Below are 18,908 nucleotides of genomic sequence, written 5' to 3' on the forward strand. Positions count from 1 at the left end.
AAAGTAAAGTTCAATAAAGATCAATGCATATGAGTTGTGAAATGAAAAGAAAATGTATGAGTATGTTAAAAAGTGAAAAATGGATAGTTAGGTTAGTTTTGAATTGTATAGGATGTCATAGGTTAGTAGGAAGTTTAAGCTTATCAAAGATTCAAATTTTAAGCTCACTTAACCATATATGCATCCTACCTTGACCTAGCCCCATTACAACCTATGAAAAGAACTCATGATACTTGTATGAATGCATGAAATAAATGTTGATTGTTAGAAGAAAAATAAATCTTGGAAAGCATGATTAGGGGAGAATTGAGTGAATCAACCTTAAACATTTGAGCGAATAGAGTGCAAACACATCCGGTGAGAGTTTGATGCTCAATTACATGTTTTCACCTATGATGATCATTCTTCATGCAAGTTTGTAAAAATATTTAATATCTCAATTCAATTGTGGTTTGGCATGGTTGCTAATACCTTTAGCCCTTGTGCATATATGATTCTTGGAAATTGATTTATTTTGACCAAGCAATTGCATTCATGTAGATAATTGCATATAGGTAGGGTGCATTTAGTTAGACTTCATTGAATAAATGTTGATATCCTTTGCTTTCTCTTGGTTTAAGCATGAGGACATGCTTGGTTTAAGTGTGGGGAGGTTGATAAACCCCATTTGGAGGGTTTATCTTGTATTGAATTTAGAGGATTTTATCGCCTTTTTCCACATTTATTTAAAGGAATAGCATGGTTTTATAACTTCTCCTTTAATTGTGCTTAAGAGTGAAAACATGCTTTTTAGGTCTTACAATAGCTAAATTTAATTTACCTTGATTCCATTAGGTGCCTTGATATATTTGTTAAGTGATTTCAGATTTAGGAGGCAAAGATTGGATCAAGGGAATGAAGGAAAAGCATGTAACAATGGAGAACTCATGAAGAAATGAAGGAAACGCAAACGCTGTCAAGCCGACCTCTTTGTACTCAATTGACCATAACTTGAGCTACAGAGGTCCAAATGATGCGGTTCCAGTTGCGTTGAAAAGCTAACATCCGGGGCTTCGAAATGATATAAGATTTCCCATAGTTGCATCGCGGATAGAGGTGCGCCCGCACATGATACACGTACGTGCCGATTTGCATGTGATTCATTAAATGCAAATTCGTGGCCAACGAATTCTAAAGCCTTGTAGGCCCAATCCAACTCATTTCTGATACTATTTAAGCCAAAGATTGAAGAGGAATTGACATAATTTACATACTTTACATACTTTTGATCATTAGTTTAAGTTTTAGGATTAGTTTTAGTTAGTTTTAGAGAGAGAAGCTCTCACTTCTCTCTAGAATTAAGATTAGGTTTAGATCTAGATCTAGCTCTTCTTCTCTCTTCTAATTTTCCTTTTTCTTCCCTAATTGTTCTCTTGTAGTTGTAGAATTCTTCTTCTCTTGTAAGTCCTTTGTATTGTTAGTTGTAGTTTATGAACTTTCTTTTGTAGATCTACATTTCTTCTTCAATGTAATTGGTAAGTTCTTTGTTGTTTCATGATTGTTTTCCTTTTCTATTATTGATCTCTTGCTATTCTAGTTAGATCTCTCTTTAATTCTTACAATTCATGTTGTTTGCTTTTGTTGCCTTCTATGTGTTTGTTAAAATGCTTCTTTTAGTTATGAGTTTATTTTTCTATTGTTTTGCCTTTCTATTGTTAATCTCTTACTTTTGTAGTTGTAGATTCCTTTAATTCTTGCAATTTACTATGCTTTTCTTTTTTGCCTTCCAAGTGTTTGATGAAATGCTTGGTTGGATTTTAGAGTAGATTTTGTTCCTGTTGGCTTGGGAACGTAACTTAGGAACTCTTGAGTTACTAATGTCCAAGTGATTGATGATTGGGAGCCATTAACTCTAGATCTCACTAATTGATTTGGTGGAGAACTAGGACTTATGGACTTGGATTGACATAGCTCATTTGACTTTCCTTTATTAGTTAAAGGATGACTTAATGGGGTTGATCCTTGCCAATTCTCATGTTGTGGTTAGTGATTAGGATAGAGATCCTTGACCACCAACCCTTGCCAAGGCCTTTTTAGTTGTTAGTTTATTTTCATTGCCATTTATATTTCTTGTTCCTTATTCCCAAAACCCCAAAACATACCTCAACCAATAACAAGAACACCTTATTGTAATTCCTAGGGAGAACGACCCGAGGTTCAACACTTCAGTTTATAAATTTAGGGGTTTATTTTAGTGACAAACAAATTTTTGTATGAAAGGACTATTGTTGGTTTAGAAACTATATTGCAACGAGAATCCATTTGTGAATTCTAAACCACACAAAAGTCCTCTCATCAAGCTTCACAGAGACTTAGAGCTTGATGATGGCCTCCCAACACCGAACTTAGAAGTTGAGTGTGGGGGCTCTGTTTGACTCTGTATTGAGAGAAACCTTTCATGCTTCCTCTCCATGGTTACAGAAGAAGATCCTTGAGCCTTAAACACAAGGTAGTCCTCAGTCAATTGAAGGACTAACTCTCCTATGTCCACATCAATCACAGCTCTTGCTGTGGCTAGGAAGGGTCTTCCAAGGATAATGGATTCATCTTCATCCTTCCCAGTGTCTAGGATTATGAAGTCAGCAGGGATGTACATGCCTTCAACCTTCACTAAGACATCCTCTACAAGTCTATAAGCCTGTTTCATTGATTTGTCTGCCATCTCTAGTGAGCTTCTTGCAGCTTGTACCTCAAAGATCCCTAGTTTCTCCATTACAGAGAGTGGCATAAGGTTTATACCTGACCCCAGGTCACACAAAGCCTTCTCAAAGGTCATGGTGCCTATGATACAGGGTATTAAGAACTTTTCAGGATCCGATTTCTTCGGAGGTAATTTCAGTTGAACCAAAGCATTCAGTTCATTGATGAGCAATGGAGGTTCATCCTCCCAAGTCTCATTACCAAATAACTTGGAATTCAGCTTCATGATTGCTCCTAAATACTGAGCAACTTACTCTTCAATAATATCTTCATCCTCTTCAGAGGAAGAATACTCATCAGAGCTCATGAATGGCAACAGTAAGTTCAGTAGAATCTCTATGGTCTCTATATGAGCCTCAGATTCCTTTGGTTCCTCAATGGGGAGCTCCTTATTGGCTAGTGGACATCTATTGAGGTCTTCCTCATTGGAAATCACTGCCTTTTGAATCTCTCTAGGTTCGGCCTTGTTGGGTATATTGATGGCCTTGCACTCTCTTTTTGGATTCTCTTCTGTATTGCTTGGGAGAGTACTAGGAGGAGTTTTAGTCACTCTTTTACTCAGTTGACCCACTTGTGCCTCCAAATTTTTGATGGAGGACCTTGTTTCAGTTGTGAAACTGAAAGTGGTCTTAGATAGATCAGAGACTATGGTTGCTAAGTCAGAGAGGCTATTCTCTGTCTGTTGCTCAAAAGATGATGGAAAAGGCTTGCTATTGCCAAACCTATTTCTTCCACCATTATTATTATTAAAGCCTTGATTAGGCTTCTGCTGATCCTTCCATGAAAAATTAGGATGATTTTTTCATGAAGGATTATAGGTGTTTCCATAGGATTCTCCCATGTAATTCACCTCTTCCATTGCAGGATTCTCAAGGTCATAAGCTTCTTCTTCAGAAGAAGCTTCTTTAGTACTGCCGGATGCAGCTTGCATTCCAGTCAGATTCTGAGAAATCATATTGACTTGCTGAGTTAATATTTTACTTTGAGCCAATATTGCATTCAGAGTATCAATCTCAAGAACTTCTTTCTTCTGAGTCATCCCATTATTCACAGGATTTCTTTTAGAAGTATACATGAACTGGTTATTTGCAACCATTTCAATGAGTTCCTGGGCTTCTGCAGGCGTCTTCTTCAGATGAAAAGATCCACCAGCAGAGTGATCCAAAGATATCTTGGATAATTCAGACAGACCATCATAGAATATACATAAGATGCTCCATTCTGAAAGCATGTCAGAAGGACACCTTCTGATCAATTGCTTGTATCTTTCCCAAGCTTCATAGAGGGATTCACCTTCTTTCTGTTTGAAGGTTTGGACTTCTACTTTAAGCTTCCTCAACTTTTGAGGTGGAAAGAATTTGGCCAAGAAAGCATTGACTAACTTTTCCCAAGAGTTCAGGCTTTCTTTAGGTTGTGAGTCCAACCATATCCTAGCTTTGTCTCTTACAGCAAAGGGAAAAGCATAAGTCTGTAGACCTCAAGATTAACCCTATTGGTCTTAACAGTGTCACAGATTTGCAAGAATTCAGCTAAGAACTGATGAGGATCTTCCAATGGAAGTCCATGAAACTTGCAATTCTGCTGCATTAGAGAAACTAATTGAGGCTTAAGCTCAAAGTTGTTTGCTCCATTTGCAGGGATTGAGATGCTTCTTTCATATAAGTCAGAAGTTGGTGCAGTAAAGTCACCAAGCATCTTCCTTGCATCTCCACCATTGTTGTTATTTTCGGCTGCCATATCTTCTTCTTTTTCAAAAATTTATGTTAGGTCCTCTCCAGAGTTTTGTGCTTTAGCTTCTCTTAGCTTCCTCTTCAGAGTCCTTTCAGGTTCAGGATCAGCTTCAACAAGAATGTTCTTATCCTTGTTCCTACTCATATGAAAAAGAAGAGAACGGAAAAGAAGAGGAATCCTCTATGTCATAGTATAGGGATTCCTTTATATGAGTAGACGAAGAGAAGAATAGAAGAATGAGGTAGAGAGAAAATAAAGGGAATTCGAACACAGAGAGAGGGAGAGAGTTCAAATTTTAAGAAGAAGAGAAGTGTTAGTAATTAAATAAATAAATAGAAAGAGATGAAAGGGAGAGAGTATTCGAATTTTTAATTAAAAGAAAAGAAAAATATTTTTGTTTTTATTTTAATTATTAGTTAAAATTTGAAAATTAAGAAGGAAAATAAAATAAAATTAGAATTTAAAATAATTAGTTAATTAAAAAGAATTTTGAAAAAGTAGTTAGTGGTTTTCGAAAATTAGAGAGAAAAGTAATTAGGTGGTTTTGAAAAAGATAAGAAATAGTAAACTTTTTTAAATCAAACAAAAAAATCAAGTAGTTAATTGAAAAATATTTGAAAACAAATTTTGAAAAGATAAGAGGTTAGAAAAAGATTTTGAAATTAAATTTTGAAAAAGATATGATTGAAATCTATTTTGAAAAAGATTTGAAAAGGAAATTAAAAAGATTTAATTTTTGAAATTAAAGTTGATTACTTGACTAACAAGAAACTAAAAGATATGATTTTAGAATTTAAAGATTGAACCTTTCTTCACAGGAAAGTAACAAACTTGAAATTTTTGAATCAAAACATTAATTGTTAGCAAAGATTTCGAAAACTATGAAATAAAATTAAGAAAAAGATTTTGAAAATCAATTTTGAAGAATTTTCGAAAAGCATGACAGAAAAATGAAAAAGATTTGATTTTGAAAAGGATTTGAAAAGATAGAATTTTTAAATTAAAATTTTGACTTGACTCACAAGAAAGAACTAAATTTTAAAAGTTTTGACTAAATCAATCCAAAATTTCGAAATTTATGAGTAAGATAAGGGAAAGATATTATTTTTTATTTTTGAATTTTTAATGACGAGAGAGAAAAATAATAAAATGAAACAAAGCATAAAAATTTAAGATCAAAACAAATAATGCATGCAAGAACACTTTGAATGTCAAGATGAATACCAAGAACACTTTGAAAATCAAGATGAACATCAAGAACATATTTTTGAAAATTTTTAAGAAAAAAAACACATGCAAGACACTAAACTTAGAAATTTTCAATGATTTGACACTATGACTTCGAAAATGCATATGAAAAACAACAAAAGACACAAAACAAGAAAATTCAAAGATCAAACAAGGAAAATCATCAAGAACAACTTGAAGATCAATGAAGAACACAATGCATATATTTTTGAAAATTAAAGAAAAAGAAAAATATGCAATCGACACCAAACTTAAAATTTGACACTAGACTCAAACAAGAAACACAAAATTTTTGGTTTTTATGATTTATTAATTTTTTTGTATTTTTTTTCGAAAATATTTTGGTAAAAGAAAATAAAAAAATTCAAAATTTTTAATAAGAATTCCAAGATTCATGCAATGCTAGTCTAAAGCTTCGGTCCAAAAGAATTAGACATGGCCAAATGGCCAGCCAAGCTTTAGCAGAGCATTATATACAATAGCCAAATTGATGGGAACCAAAAGGCTCTTGCAAAGATAAGTGGAAACCTCGGTCCAAAAGATTAGACATGGCTTAACAGCCAGCCAGGATTCAACATATCTCATGAAACTCTAGAATTCGTTCTTAAAAACTCTGAAGAACAAATTTTATTTTATTTTATTTTATTTTGAATTTTTTGAAAATAAAAATAAAAAATCTTAAACATAAAATAAAATTACCGAATATAAGCAACAAGATGAACCGTCAGTTGTCCAAACTCAAACAATCCCCAGCAACGGCGCCAAAAACTTGGTGCACGAAATTGTGATTCACACTTTTCACAACTCCGCACAACTAACCAGCAAGTGCATTGGGTCGTCCAAGTAATACCTTACTAAGTAAGGGTTGATCCCACGGAGATTGTCGGTTTGAAGCAAGCTATGGTCATCTTGTAAATCTCAGTCAGGCGGATTCAAATGGTTATGAGTTTTTGATAATTAAAAGATAAATAAAACATAAAATAAAATAGAGATACTTATGTGATTCATTGGTGGGAATTTCAGATAAGCGATTGGAGATGCTTTGTTGCTTCTGAACCTCTGCTTTCCTATTGTCTTCTTCCAATCATGCGTGCTCCCTTCCATGGCAAGCTGTATGATCCTCTCGGATAAAAAATACCAGGTATGATCTTTGCACGACTAATCAACTGTCAGATTTTTCGTCTCGGATGAAAAATACCAGGTACAGCTACCGCACGGCTAATCGTCTGTCAGTTTCTGCTAGCGTCGGAATAGGACCCTTTTTCCTTTTGCACACTGTCACTGCGCCCAACATTCGCAAGTTTGAAGCTCGTCATAGTCATCCCTTCCCAGATCCTACTCGAAATACCACAGACAAGGTTTAGACTTTCCGGATCTCAGGAATGGCTGCCAATTGGTTCTAGCCTCTACCACGAAGATACTAATCTCACGGACTCGGTCTGTGTATTAGAGACCCAAGAGATACGCACTCAAGCTGTCGCCCAATGACTACGTTGAGCTCAGATAGAACGGGAGTGGTTGTCAGGCACGCGTTCATAGATTTGAGAATAATAATGAGTGTCACGGATCATCATATTCTCCATATTGAAGTACGAGTGAGTATCTTAGAATAGAATCAAGCGTGATTGAATAGAAAACAGTAGTAATTGCATTAATTTATGAAGAACAGCAGAGCTCCACACCTTAATATATGGGGTGTAGAAACTCTACCGTAGAAAATACATAAGTGAAAATAGTCTAGGCATGGCCGTGTGACCAGCCTCCAAACATGAATAATGGCATAAGCTCTCTAATACAATAGTAAAAAGTGCTATTTATACTAAACTAGTTACTAGGGATTACAAAAATAAGTAACTAAGTGCAGATAGTGCAGACATCCACTTCCGGGGCCCACTTGGTGTGTGCTTGGGCTGAGCATTGAAGCTTTCACGTGCATAGGCCATTCTTGGAGTTAAATGCCAGCTTGGGTGCCAGTTTTGGCATTTAACTCCAGTTCTGGTGCCAGTTCTAGCGTTTTACTCTAGAAAAGGGTCACTGGTGGGTGTTTAGACGCCAGTTTGGGCCATAAAATCTCGGGCAAAGAATAGACTATTATATATTTCTGGAAATCCCAAGATGTCTACTTTCCAACGCAATTAAGAGCGCACCAATTGGGCTTCTGTAGCTCCAGAAAATCCACTTCGAGTGCAGGAGGGTCAGACTCCAACAGCATCTGCAGTCCTTTCTCAGCCTCTGAATCAGATTTTTGCTCAGGTCCCTCAATTTCAGCCAGAAAATACCTGAAATTATAGAAAAATACACAAACTCATAGTAAAGTTTAGAAATGTGATTTTTGCGTAAAAACTAATAAAAATATAATAAAAAACAACTAAAACATACTAAAAACTATGTAAAAACAATGCCAAAAAGGGTATAAATTATCCGCTCATCAAAATGCATGGAGGAGCAGATACCAGCAGATATGGTAGTGAATGCAATCCTTGCAGATATGGTGGGTCATGTGAGCAATAATAAAGCATGTGATGAGATGATATATCATGTAGGGTCGTCGATGGCAAATCCAGTGAAATACCATGATCTGCGTGACTATGGATTCAGATATTTCAACGCAAAACCATGCTTAGACAAGGAGGGAAATGCCATAAGAGTTGGCAAGTTTATGGTATTGGAGAGCATGGCTAGCTTCCAGAGATACTTGTTCATTCGCTACTTGGTTCCATTAAAGGGGTTAGAGCTAGTGAACGTAGCATTTTGCCACTACTTTGAGGGAACCTATTTAGATATCAACAAGAAGATCTCTATTGTTAAGCATTTGGTTCAACTTTACAGGCCCTACTTGTTCTTCATTGGCATGTAAGTACCCGCAATATTGTTATATTTATTTCTTGCTTCTTATATATAAATATAATTTTTTATTTGATTTGGACACACAGATTTGATGACATCAACAGAGAGAAATTGCACATGGCAGCCAAGCAAGGTGGAGTAGATATGGATTTGTATTACTTCAACCATTATTTATTTTTTAGTAATAACTCATATACTTTCCTCTGTTTTATTTATGCCTTCAGTTACTTAATATTCTTTTTGTAATATTAGGTTCAACTTTACTCAGGGATGTACACATTGGGATTCCAAACAGTGGAGGTAAGTGCTATTTTGCTCTGTGTCTCAATGTAATTTTTTTCTCAATTTGGGGACATCTTGGTTGGTATTAAAAACTCACAATGCAAGGGCCGTGCCAGGGAAACTACGCTGGAGGAGCAGTCTTACAATAAAAGCAGAAGTGAAGTTTGTTAATGCTGAACAAGCAAAGGAGCTTGTAACAGTTGCTGGATATACTGTTTTAGATGTACGCGACAAAATTCAGTTTGAGAGAGCTCACATAAAATCCTGCTATCATGTGCCTCTCTTTGTTGAAAATCAAGACAATGATCCTAGTAAGGACTAAGGAGTTCATCCTTTCAGATTAATTTATTCATGAATTTTTTTTCTTTTGGCCGTCTTACTTCATGATATCATCTTTCTGTATACTACAACAAATATGGGTTTTAGCAACGCCAAATTTTGCAACGCCTTAAAACTGTTCTCTTAGATAGTTTTAGACAACGGTTTTTTATAGTGTTACTATTGAATTCAATTTTTTATTATTTTACAGCAACAAATTAAAACCGTTCTCTTTGACTATTTTAAAGAACGGTTTTATAACCGTTACCATGATTTGGTTTTAAGCAACGGTTTTTTGTTGTTGTTTAAATAATTGTACAAAAGAAACGCATAAAAACCGTTGTCAAAATGCTACACTTTAAAACCGTTCTATTAGATGGTCTTAGACAACGGTTTTTGCAGTGTTACTGTTGAAGGTCAATTTTTCATTACGTTATAGCAACAAAATAAAACCGTTCTCTTTGACTATTTTAAAGAACGGTTTTATAACCATTACAACAATTTTTTATCAAACAATAATTTTCTTATATTATTTAAATAATTATACAAATTTAAATAATTTTCTCTATAAATATTATTTTTAGAACACTCAAAATTATTGTTATAAATATATTACAAATATTATTTATAGAAGAAATAAATTTAAAATAAATTTATAACAATAATATATTTTTGGTTTCATTCCCGCTCTAAAATTTAAGTTAATATTTTTTTAACACTTCAAAAAAATTTCAACAACCTCTCTTCAAAATAAAACATAGAGACTTGTTAATTTTTCCTTCCTCTATTAGCCCTAGCGCTCCATAACCGACACCACTCATCATTAGAGCCATCATCGAACAATGCCAAACTTGTAACAACCCAAATTTTTGGAAAATTAAATAATAATTTATTTATAATTTATCATATTTGTTGATAATTTTTCTAAGTCCCAGATTTTTAGAAAATAAATAATGAATTATTTATAATTATATATATAATTTTTTTTAGAAAGGTTATGAGACTTCATGTTTTAAATTAATTTGGTTTTATATAAATTTTAATTATAAATTAGATATTTTTGATTTACTAAAATTAATGATTTTTGCTTAATTAAAATTCAGAGTTTTAGTAATTGGAGATGAAAGAGAGTTTTGTATATAAATTAAATTGAAATAATTTAAAATTTTGATTAATATTATGAACTAAAAAAAATTTATTTATTTATCTATAATTTTAAATTAAAATATTTAATTACAAATAATTTGTAATTTGAAGAATAAAATAGTATTCTTAAAATTAATTATATTGATTAAAATGATTAAATTGAGTTTTAACTCAAAACTCTACTCAAATCCTAAATTCTCAATTCTAAACCCTAATTTCTAATTCATTAACCCTAACCCCTTTCTACCCAACCCACACACACATGTACCCCCCTACCACCTGTTCATTCTCCACTGAGCCACTTCACCCTTTCTCACCGCTACTCACTCACAGAACTCACCACACACCAAATAAACAAACATGCACAGACATATAAACATACATAGAGGGACAAAGAGATCTGAGAGTGAGAACCGAAGGGAGAAGAGGAGAGGAGGGGAAGCCGCACCTTGCCGCCGCTACTGTCCGTGAAGTCATCTTCATTACGGATCAGAACTGAGGCGAGAGAGGGGACCGCGATGGAGGAAGGAATCGCACCGCCCAGTCGCCGTCCATGGGGAGTCATCGCTGGCGTTGTCGCGAGGAGGAGAGGAGCTCGCGTCGGAGGAGAAGAGCCTTCGCGTTCTACCACCGCTGAGGGACCAGTCGCCGTTAAAACCGTCACTGCTGTTGTGTTCCGTCACCGCCACCACGTCGTGACCCCGTCGTCACCACCGAAGGCTCTAGCGCTGCCGCTACTTCTATGGCCGCCATCATCTGTTGCATGTGCGAAAGGAGAGAGGAGCCTTGAGAACAAGGAAAGGAGTCGTGTGAGGCTTGTGCCGAGAGGCAGAGGGCTGTTCAGCCGCCACCGCTGCTGCCATGATCACCGTTGCGGTTTCAAAAAAAAGGGGAATGCCGTCGAAGTACCTCTAATATGGTCTAGATCCCTTCCTCTAATTTGCTCTGTTTCCATTCTTGCTCTGCTGCTATTTCATTGGTTACCCTATTCTCGTTTTATTTTATTTTAGCCCTTATAGCTATGATTATTGATAATGTTACTGCTGTTGCTACTGCTGGGTCTAAGCCGCTGCTATTGTGAATTTAGAATAAGAGGGTTTGTCACGTTTAAATTCTGCGGTCTCGACTAATTGAGGTAGGGGATTTGTTTTAAAAATAAATGTTTTAAGTTATGAATGCCAATAAAATTAAACGAGTAACTGCAAATGGTTTATGGTTGCTTTGTGTGAATAATTGTTGGAATTGAGTTGAATCATGGCTGTAGTTGGTGATTGGTTTAATGATTTAATGTAGTGATTATTGACGATGTTGTGTATTTTAAAGTTATACTTGTTGCTAGTACTTGTTGATGATGATTTTGTGTATGGAATATTGCTATGGTTGCTGGAAATTCATTTGATGAATCAGAACATGAGATATGTTGTTATAGATGAGATGTTGAAGAATGGATGCTATGATAATATGGTTACGTTGCACCTATGATATGAAATTGTGATATATTGAATTAAGAGTTCTTGGACAACTTTGGTTAGTGAAAAGAAAGTTAGAATGTAGTTTTAGATGAATCCTAGGCTTGAATATAGGATTTGGTATGTGAGGTTGTTAGAAATACTTTGTGCAGAATTTCTGCAGAAATCTGCATAATTTGTAGCAGAACAAATGACTTTTTGTGAGCAGTCCAGACCAAATTTTTAGATGAAATTATTTTTTGTAAAACTTTAGTGTGTCTTGAAAATTCCATAAAAATTTCAGGGAATTTGGCCAAGTGGTTTGGAAGATATGATTTTTTGAAGTTTAGTGGTTGCTGTAGATTTTTCTGGTTTTTTGGTTCTGCAGTACCAACTTGCAGACGCTATAACTTTTAATTTAAACATAATTTTGAGTTGATTTCAAAAGGATTTTAAAGATCTATCAGTCTATTTTAAGTGAGTACAAGTTTTATGTTCATATCTATTTTTTAGACTTAGATAAGTCACTTGGAAGGTCAGTTGTTTGCTGAAAACTCTGAACTGATTTATGAAAACAGGGCTCCACTTCCAATTGATAATTAATTAATCAAATGAAGTGATATGAACCTGAAACTTGTAGATTTTGAAACTTAGGGATGTTGAATGTAATCTCACCAAAATTTAGAAGCAACGGATTAGAATTGAACTAAAAGCTAATAGCATAGAACTCGCACAAATAATATCATTTTGAATGTGTTTTACGCTAATCATGTTTACCTTTATTCATTTGAATCTAGTTTTACTAATGCAAGTAAAATTATTGGATAGATTCTTAACAAACAATAATGAGTTCTATCTAGAAAAATATAATTAAAGTGAATTCCACATTCTCAGATTCCCACAGTGCCAGGTTATTAAAGTGAATGCACATTCTTTATTCAGTAAATGGTTTTCTGAAAATGGCAAGTTGGTATGCATGTACAATAGTTATTAGAAGTACCAATGCTTTGTAGTTGATGAATTTATAATTTGTTATCACTTCAGAGGTTATTGATAGATGAAATGTTATTATGTTGTATTGTTGCACTGAATGCACAATTGTGTTTCCTTGTTGTTTAGGTTGCAAAACTTTTCCAAAAGATTCAAGAAATGGTAAAGAAGAAAGCAATCTAGTATTTATTTTGATTGGTGAGGCAGAACAAAATTTAACTTAATGCTATATGCTTGTCATGTGCTTTGGGTTAAGTGTGTGGTCATGCAGATGAAGTTGAAAGCCTTGCTGCGGCGAGGAAAGCTGCTATATCCGGTTCAGAACCTTTAGATTCTATTCGGGTATACCAATCTCTCTGGTCCTTCCTGGAGGAAAATACCCCTTTTCTTCCCCGCTATTCCTTTTTTTTCTTTCTTTTTTTAAATAGTGTGTGAGAAACCCTTATTTGTTGCGAAAACCCTTATTTGTTGTAGTAGGTACCATTGTAAAAAGGACTCTGCACAATAATTTCTCTGGGTTGTTCTTTGGTTTACCATTCACCAAGTCGAATCCATTTTTGTTATAAACCCAAGACTTTTCTTAAAGAGAACAAATGTTCACCCACTTGAACCAACTATGTGAATTAAGAGTTTACTTGTATAAATTATGTAGCCAACTTCTTGACACTTTTAGAAGCCTTGGCAAAAGAAACATTGTACATGTATAAATTTGCATAGTTTGATTTTTTGGTGTACCTGCATTGAGTTTTATTATGCTAATGCTAATATAAGCATTTGAAATTTTCATTCTACTTTGTTGTCAAGGTCTGCTGCAGCTGCAAATAAACTAGAGCAGGCCGGTTTCTCAAATGTAGCATGCATAACATCTGGCCTTCAAACTGTAAAACTAGGTTTAGCAATTCACTGACTTTTAAAACTAAATTTGTTGTTAAATAAAATTAAATTATTTTGTTAAGTGGTGAAATATTCCCATCCTATAGGTACATTTGATTCTATGGGATCCAAGGACTTGCAAGATGTCGAAAAAGCTGGTTTGGTGACAATCCAAGGGAAAATCTCAACTGTATTGGGAACAATTCTTGTTTGTAAGTTTTATTCTTTTAAAAAAAATTGTCTTTTTGTCACAATTTTGTGATACTTGTATTGAATTTACTTTGTGTTATGTTAATTTACTCCACAGATGCTGCTACTCATAAGAATCTGATGAGCATGGCCTTTGAGCATAACAACATTTATTGAGTATAAGCTCATCGATGAAGAGCAAACACTCATCTCTTATTACTATTGAGTTGAGCTTTGTTTTGGACAAACTTCTTGGCGTAAGTATTCTCCTTATTACAGTAAGTATTCTCCTTATTACAGTATTTGATAACATTAACCTTTAGGTTAATTAAATGCCAATTGATTAAACATCAACCTTTGGTTTTTTTTGTTCCAACTGGACAACATATGCTGAGCCCTAGGCAAAGAAGGCTGGAATTTAGATACTTGATCTGATCTAAACAGAGTGCAAACCTTTTTTTTTGTTTCCTCTTTCTAAATCACCTATTTGGGTTCTAGATAAATGATTTGACTTGACTCGGTTGTTTTCTTTCTGAAATAGGTCACATGCAAAGTGATCAATGTTAGATCCGGAGCTGAGCTTCCGGAAAAATGTCGAGAGCTAGCATTGCACTTTGAGACCCAAGGAACACCTATTATGATTGGTTAGTCAATGATATACTTTTATACTTCCATCTGTCATTCATCTACAACATTTTCCAAAATGATGGGCTTAAATTCAAAAGTATATATTTTTTCAGTTGCATATTTGCTTCAATGATTTTGTCTTTTGCTCTGTGATATTTTCAGAATGAGTTGCTCTTAACCCTCTAGCATCCAAATGCAGGTGGTGGTGTACTTGCATATACACTCTTGGGAGTGGATTACTATTTCGAAATAAATTCCCTCACCATCTTTGATTTCTTAAGATTCAATTGATTAGAATCGAGCTGAGAGTCCCCCAATATGGTTGGACCACCCAGAAGATCTTCTATCTCATGAACTTCCTCGTCAACACTCTACGCGCCCTCGTCTTTGGATTTCACTCCCAAGTCTTCCTCCTCCATCCCAAGGTGTTGATTTTGGTGCTCTTGGACCTTCCTGGCATCCTGTTTTTCTCTACTTGTACACTTCTAGTCCTTTTCTGGGCTGAAATTTATCGTCAGGTATGCCTCCCCCATTTCTTCACTGCGCTCTCTTTTACAATTACTCTTACAATCCATTCTAACTGACTCACTGAGCAGGCAAGGAGTTTGTCCACTTATAATTTCAGGCTTGTTTATATCTCTATCAATGCTGCCGTCTATTTCATCCAGGTAGTGTGCTTTCCTGCTACCTTTACTTCAATCACAAGCTACTAGACTAGTTAAGAATTTTAATTGCTTTGCAAAAATCCAATTATAGATTTCTACTATTTGAGTTATACTTGTATTTAGTTGCCACAAGAAGCATTTCAAGATGGCATAAGTTTCTCCCAGAGCTAAATAGAAGAAAACAAATTTCTCCTTTGATAGATGATATCGATTATCGCAATGATTAAAGCGTGATTTGGATTCAGGTTTGTATTTGGCTGTACCTCTGGATAGATCACAATAGTGTTATTGAGCTCGTTGGAAATATATTCATTGTAGGTTAGTTTTTAAAGCAAATATCAATTTGTATTTCATACCCACATTAAGAATGTGTTTTTGCCACCAGAATACAATATCTTGCTAAATGTGTGGCCTTTTCTCTTATGAGATTATTTTTCTTCTGTGCACCTGTGTCATTTATGGCTGCATTAGGGTTCCTTATATATGGAGGAAGGTGAGGCTTTTGCATTTGATTCAATCTAATACTCGATCCACACTATACAGGCACAGATGATCTGAAAAAGATCGTTAATGGTGGATGGTGTGGCTGGAAGAAAGCTGTTGATAGCAAGGGAAAGAATTTCTTCTTGCATGATAACTTTTATAATCTCCTTCTACCACAGAGGCCCAACATGGTTTGATAAGATCATTTTTATGGAGGGTAACAGTTTCTAGTTTGTACCAATTTTCTTGCAATGGAATGGTAGTTTTTCATGGTTGGAATTTGATCCTTCAACTATAATAGTTAATTTTTGTAATAATGATTCTTTTAAAGTTTTGTAGTTTAATATATTAGTGCTTTTGTTAAGAATTAAGTTGACTAAAAACAGGATTACTATGAAAATTTATCTTGTCTTAAGTCTTTATGTTAGAGGATTATTTATTATTTTAATAAGTTTGTAAACTCATTATCTAATATTTAGTATAAATTTTATTTTTATATTTAAAAGTTTATTTGTCTTGTTATTTAATATTCTATATAAATTTTATTTCTATATTTAAGAGTTTATTTGCATTAATTGTTTACTATTTTTTCAAATAAAAAAATAATTAAAAAATATAGCTAATAAAATCGATGGTAACGTTGTCGCTTTTTAAATTTAAAATAGACAAAAAAAATAAAATATAGACAAAGAATTTGTTGGTATCTCAATAATTAAATCGACGGTAATTGTGTCGATTTTATTGAATCAAATATCGACAGAAATAGCGTCGATTTTATATAATAATATCGACGGCAACGTTGTCAATTTTATTGAATCAAATATCGACAAAAAAAGTGTCGATTTTACATAATAATATCGACGGCTCGATTTTAGTAAGAAGGTAAAGTTATCAAACTCATATTATAGACGAAAATGGTATCGATTTTTATTAAATTATTATCGACGGCTAGGTAAGCCGTCGATTTTATTCGAATTTTGAAAAATCGACAAGTTTAATAGCGACCACCTCCACCGTCCATTTTGCCATCTATTTTTAATATTATCAATGGCTTAGCCGTCGATTTTAACGATGTTTCTTGTAGTGCGTATGAAATGATGACAGATGTTTTTGTATTTTTCAATCACAAGGGATGAATTTGTCCTCGATTTAAAAGATTATAGAGCTGTATGTGTTTTTTCCTAAAACAACCACTTATTTTAGAGCAGAGTTACTCTTTTCTCTATTAAGAAAATAAAAAATAAAAAATTCATCATCTTATAAGGAGAGAGAAGGAGTGAAGGTTTTGATTTTGGAAGAAATAAGTTTGTTCAGCGGAAAAACTACTAAAAATCGTCCCAAATTTATAGAGATATTGACAAAAATATCTTTCATTTTTTTATAACCAGAAAAATATTTTCAAAATGCAATAAAAAGTGATAAAAATAAGTAAAAGAATAGAGAAAGTTTTGGAAATCAACATTGTATAGTCAATATTGTAGTAAATATTAACGTAAGAAAACAAAATATTTAGAAATTCTTAAACAGGAAAATCCAAAATTCAATTAAAAGAAGCATTCAAAATCTAAACTCAGTAAAAACTAAATTTTAGTGGCCTTCATACTAGACTTGTTAGGTAACCTGTTATAATGTTAACTAAAAATAACTGATATAATATTGATTCTCTAGCATTACCCAAAAGTATTTGTAATGATACTCAAGTCTTAACTACAGAAAACAAAAATTGATAGCCAAAACCAATTCAATTGAAATCAACGACAATTTTATATTATTGATAAACCACTATTTTATGGTTTATCTTGTGCTAAATTGAGTGGTTTTTATCAATTCTTTGCACACTTATTCATATAATTTACATGGTTTTACAAATCCTTCCCAATTTTGTTCTATGATTGAAAACTTGCTTCCTAATCCTTTAAAGTGTGTATTTTTAATTCCCCTTTATACCATTTGATGCAGTGATCCGTGCGTTAAGTGTTTTCAGGCTGTGTAGGGCAGGAATGGCTTAAAGGATGGAGAAGAAGCTTGCAAAAATGGAAGGAACACAAGAAACGAAGGAGATGACCAGCGAGGATCGACGCACATGCATGGCTCACGCGTACGCGTGACTTGGAGCTTTTCACAGCGACGCGTACGTGTGACTGACGCGTATGCGTGACTAGCGAAGTCGAATATCGACGCGCATGCGTGACTGACGCGAACGCTTGACACGCGCAGAAGACAATCGACGCGTACGTGTGACTTAGGCGTACGCATGACGTGCGCCACGTGCAAAAATTGCAGAAGACGCTGGAGGCAATTATGGGCTAGTTTTGGACCCAGTTTTCGGTCTAGAGACACAGACTAGAGCCAGGGGACAAGCAGAGACTCAAGACACATTCACTTTGACACAATTTTAGTTTTAGTTTTGAATCTTGGAGAGAAAATTACTACTTCCTTTAGTGTTCTTCACATTCATAGATTTCTAGTTTTATTCTTTTGATTTGGATATTGAGAAGAGTTACTACCTCCGTTTGAAGTCTTTGCCATTACAGTTTGCTTTCTTCTTTCCTTACTCTTTTTCTTTCCATTCAGTTTGTTCAGAGTTACATATGGATATCTTCGATTTTGGAATTTATTAATGTAAAGAATTATTTTTACCTTTAATTAATTTTCTGTTATTACTTTATTTGAATTACCATGTCTTCTTTGCGTTCCCTTTATATGTTTATGAAAATGGCATTCATGTCAATGAAGTAGACTCCCAACTTGACTTGGGAGTTGATTAATAGGAGACCCTTGAGTTGGAATACTCAAGTATTAATTTGTAATTAGAAGTTGTTGGCTGACTCTCTAGTTACTTACTGATGTGTATTTTTGGAAAACAAATTCCAAGCACACAAATCTAACCGACAAATATACCGGGTCGCATCAAGTAATAATAACTCACATGAGTGAGGTCGATCCCACAGGGATTGAAGAATTGAGCAATTTTAGTTTAGTGGTTGATTTAGTCAAGCGAATCAAGTATTGGTTTGAGTGGTTTGTAATTGACAGAAGCTAAATTACATGGAATGTAAAGGGAGAGGGAAGAATTGCAGTAAATTAAAGAGAACAGAAAGTAAAAATGTTGAATCTTAAAGAACAAGTAAATTAAATTTCAGAAGCTTAGATTGCAAGAAATGGAAATGACTGAATCTTAAAGTGCAAGAAATATAAATTGCTTGAATTGTAAAAGGGTTCAGGGAGCTGGGATTGCAGAAATTTAACAATCACAAGTGAATTGCAACAAGCAGAAGAGCAAAAGATGAATTGAATTAAAGTAGATCTCAAACAGAAAAGT

At 34.2% G+C, this 18,908-nt stretch overlaps 2 protein-coding genes and 1 non-coding gene across 3 annotated transcripts; all 3 read left to right on the plus strand.

Moving 5' to 3' along the window:
* The first annotated feature begins 3,964 nt into the window (after window positions 1–3,964).
* Window positions 3,965–4,072, plus strand: LOC148544649 (small nucleolar RNA R71). Its single transcript, XR_015901166.1, has one exon. It is a non-coding gene; the product is annotated as a small nucleolar RNA R71 (small nucleolar RNA).
* A 4,083-nt stretch (window positions 4,073–8,155) lies between these two features.
* On the plus strand, window positions 8,156–9,227 carry LOC107615469 (fatty acyl-CoA reductase 3-like). Its single transcript, XM_088498972.1, has 4 exons — window positions 8,156–8,571; window positions 8,652–8,717; window positions 8,818–8,865; window positions 8,964–9,227. Exons 1-4 carry the CDS (start codon window positions 8,156–8,158, stop codon window positions 9,016–9,018), a joined length of 585 nt encoding a protein of 194 aa, XP_088355098.1. The 3' UTR covers window positions 9,019–9,227.
* A 1,322-nt stretch (window positions 9,228–10,549) lies between these two features.
* On the plus strand, window positions 10,550–15,992 carry LOC107618529 (uncharacterized). Its single transcript, XM_021110309.2, has 6 exons — window positions 10,550–11,230; window positions 13,554–13,639; window positions 13,730–13,834; window positions 13,930–14,068; window positions 14,353–14,455; window positions 14,638–15,992. The coding sequence occupies exons 1-4, from the start codon at window positions 10,830–10,832 to the stop codon at window positions 13,986–13,988; spliced, it is 651 nt and encodes a 216-aa protein (XP_020965968.1). The 5' UTR covers window positions 10,550–10,829; the 3' UTR covers window positions 13,989–14,068; window positions 14,353–14,455; window positions 14,638–15,992.
* The last annotated feature ends 2,916 nt before the right edge of the window (window positions 15,993–18,908 follow it).

Source organism: Arachis ipaensis, chromosome B9 (genome assembly GCF_059453495.1).
Source record: "Arachis ipaensis isolate K30076 ecotype BB chromosome B9, ASM5945349v1, whole genome shotgun sequence".
Taxonomy (NCBI): domain Eukaryota; kingdom Viridiplantae; phylum Streptophyta; class Magnoliopsida; order Fabales; family Fabaceae; genus Arachis; species Arachis ipaensis.

Bases quoted from the DNA above. Each gene is read 5' to 3' on its own strand.
- LOC107618529 (XM_021110309.2), top strand. From the start codon at position 10,830: ATGGAGGAAGGAATCGCACCGCCCAGTCGCCGTCCATGGGGAGTCATC. The intron at 13,640-13,729 runs GTTTAGCAATTC...CCCATCCTATAG, and splicing joins CCTTCAAACTGTAAAACTAG to GTACATTTGATTCTATGGGA. The intron at 13,835-13,929 runs GTAAGTTTTATT...TTTACTCCACAG, and splicing joins ATTGGGAACAATTCTTGTTT to ATGCTGCTACTCATAAGAAT.
- LOC107615469 (XM_088498972.1), top strand. From the start codon at position 8,156: ATGGAGGAGCAGATACCAGCAGATATGGTAGTGAATGCAATCCTTGCA. The intron at 8,572-8,651 runs GTAAGTACCCGC...TTGGACACACAG, and splicing joins TACTTGTTCTTCATTGGCAT to ATTTGATGACATCAACAGAG. The intron at 8,866-8,963 runs GTAAGTGCTATT...GGGCCGTGCCAG, and splicing joins TGGGATTCCAAACAGTGGAG to GGAAACTACGCTGGAGGAGC.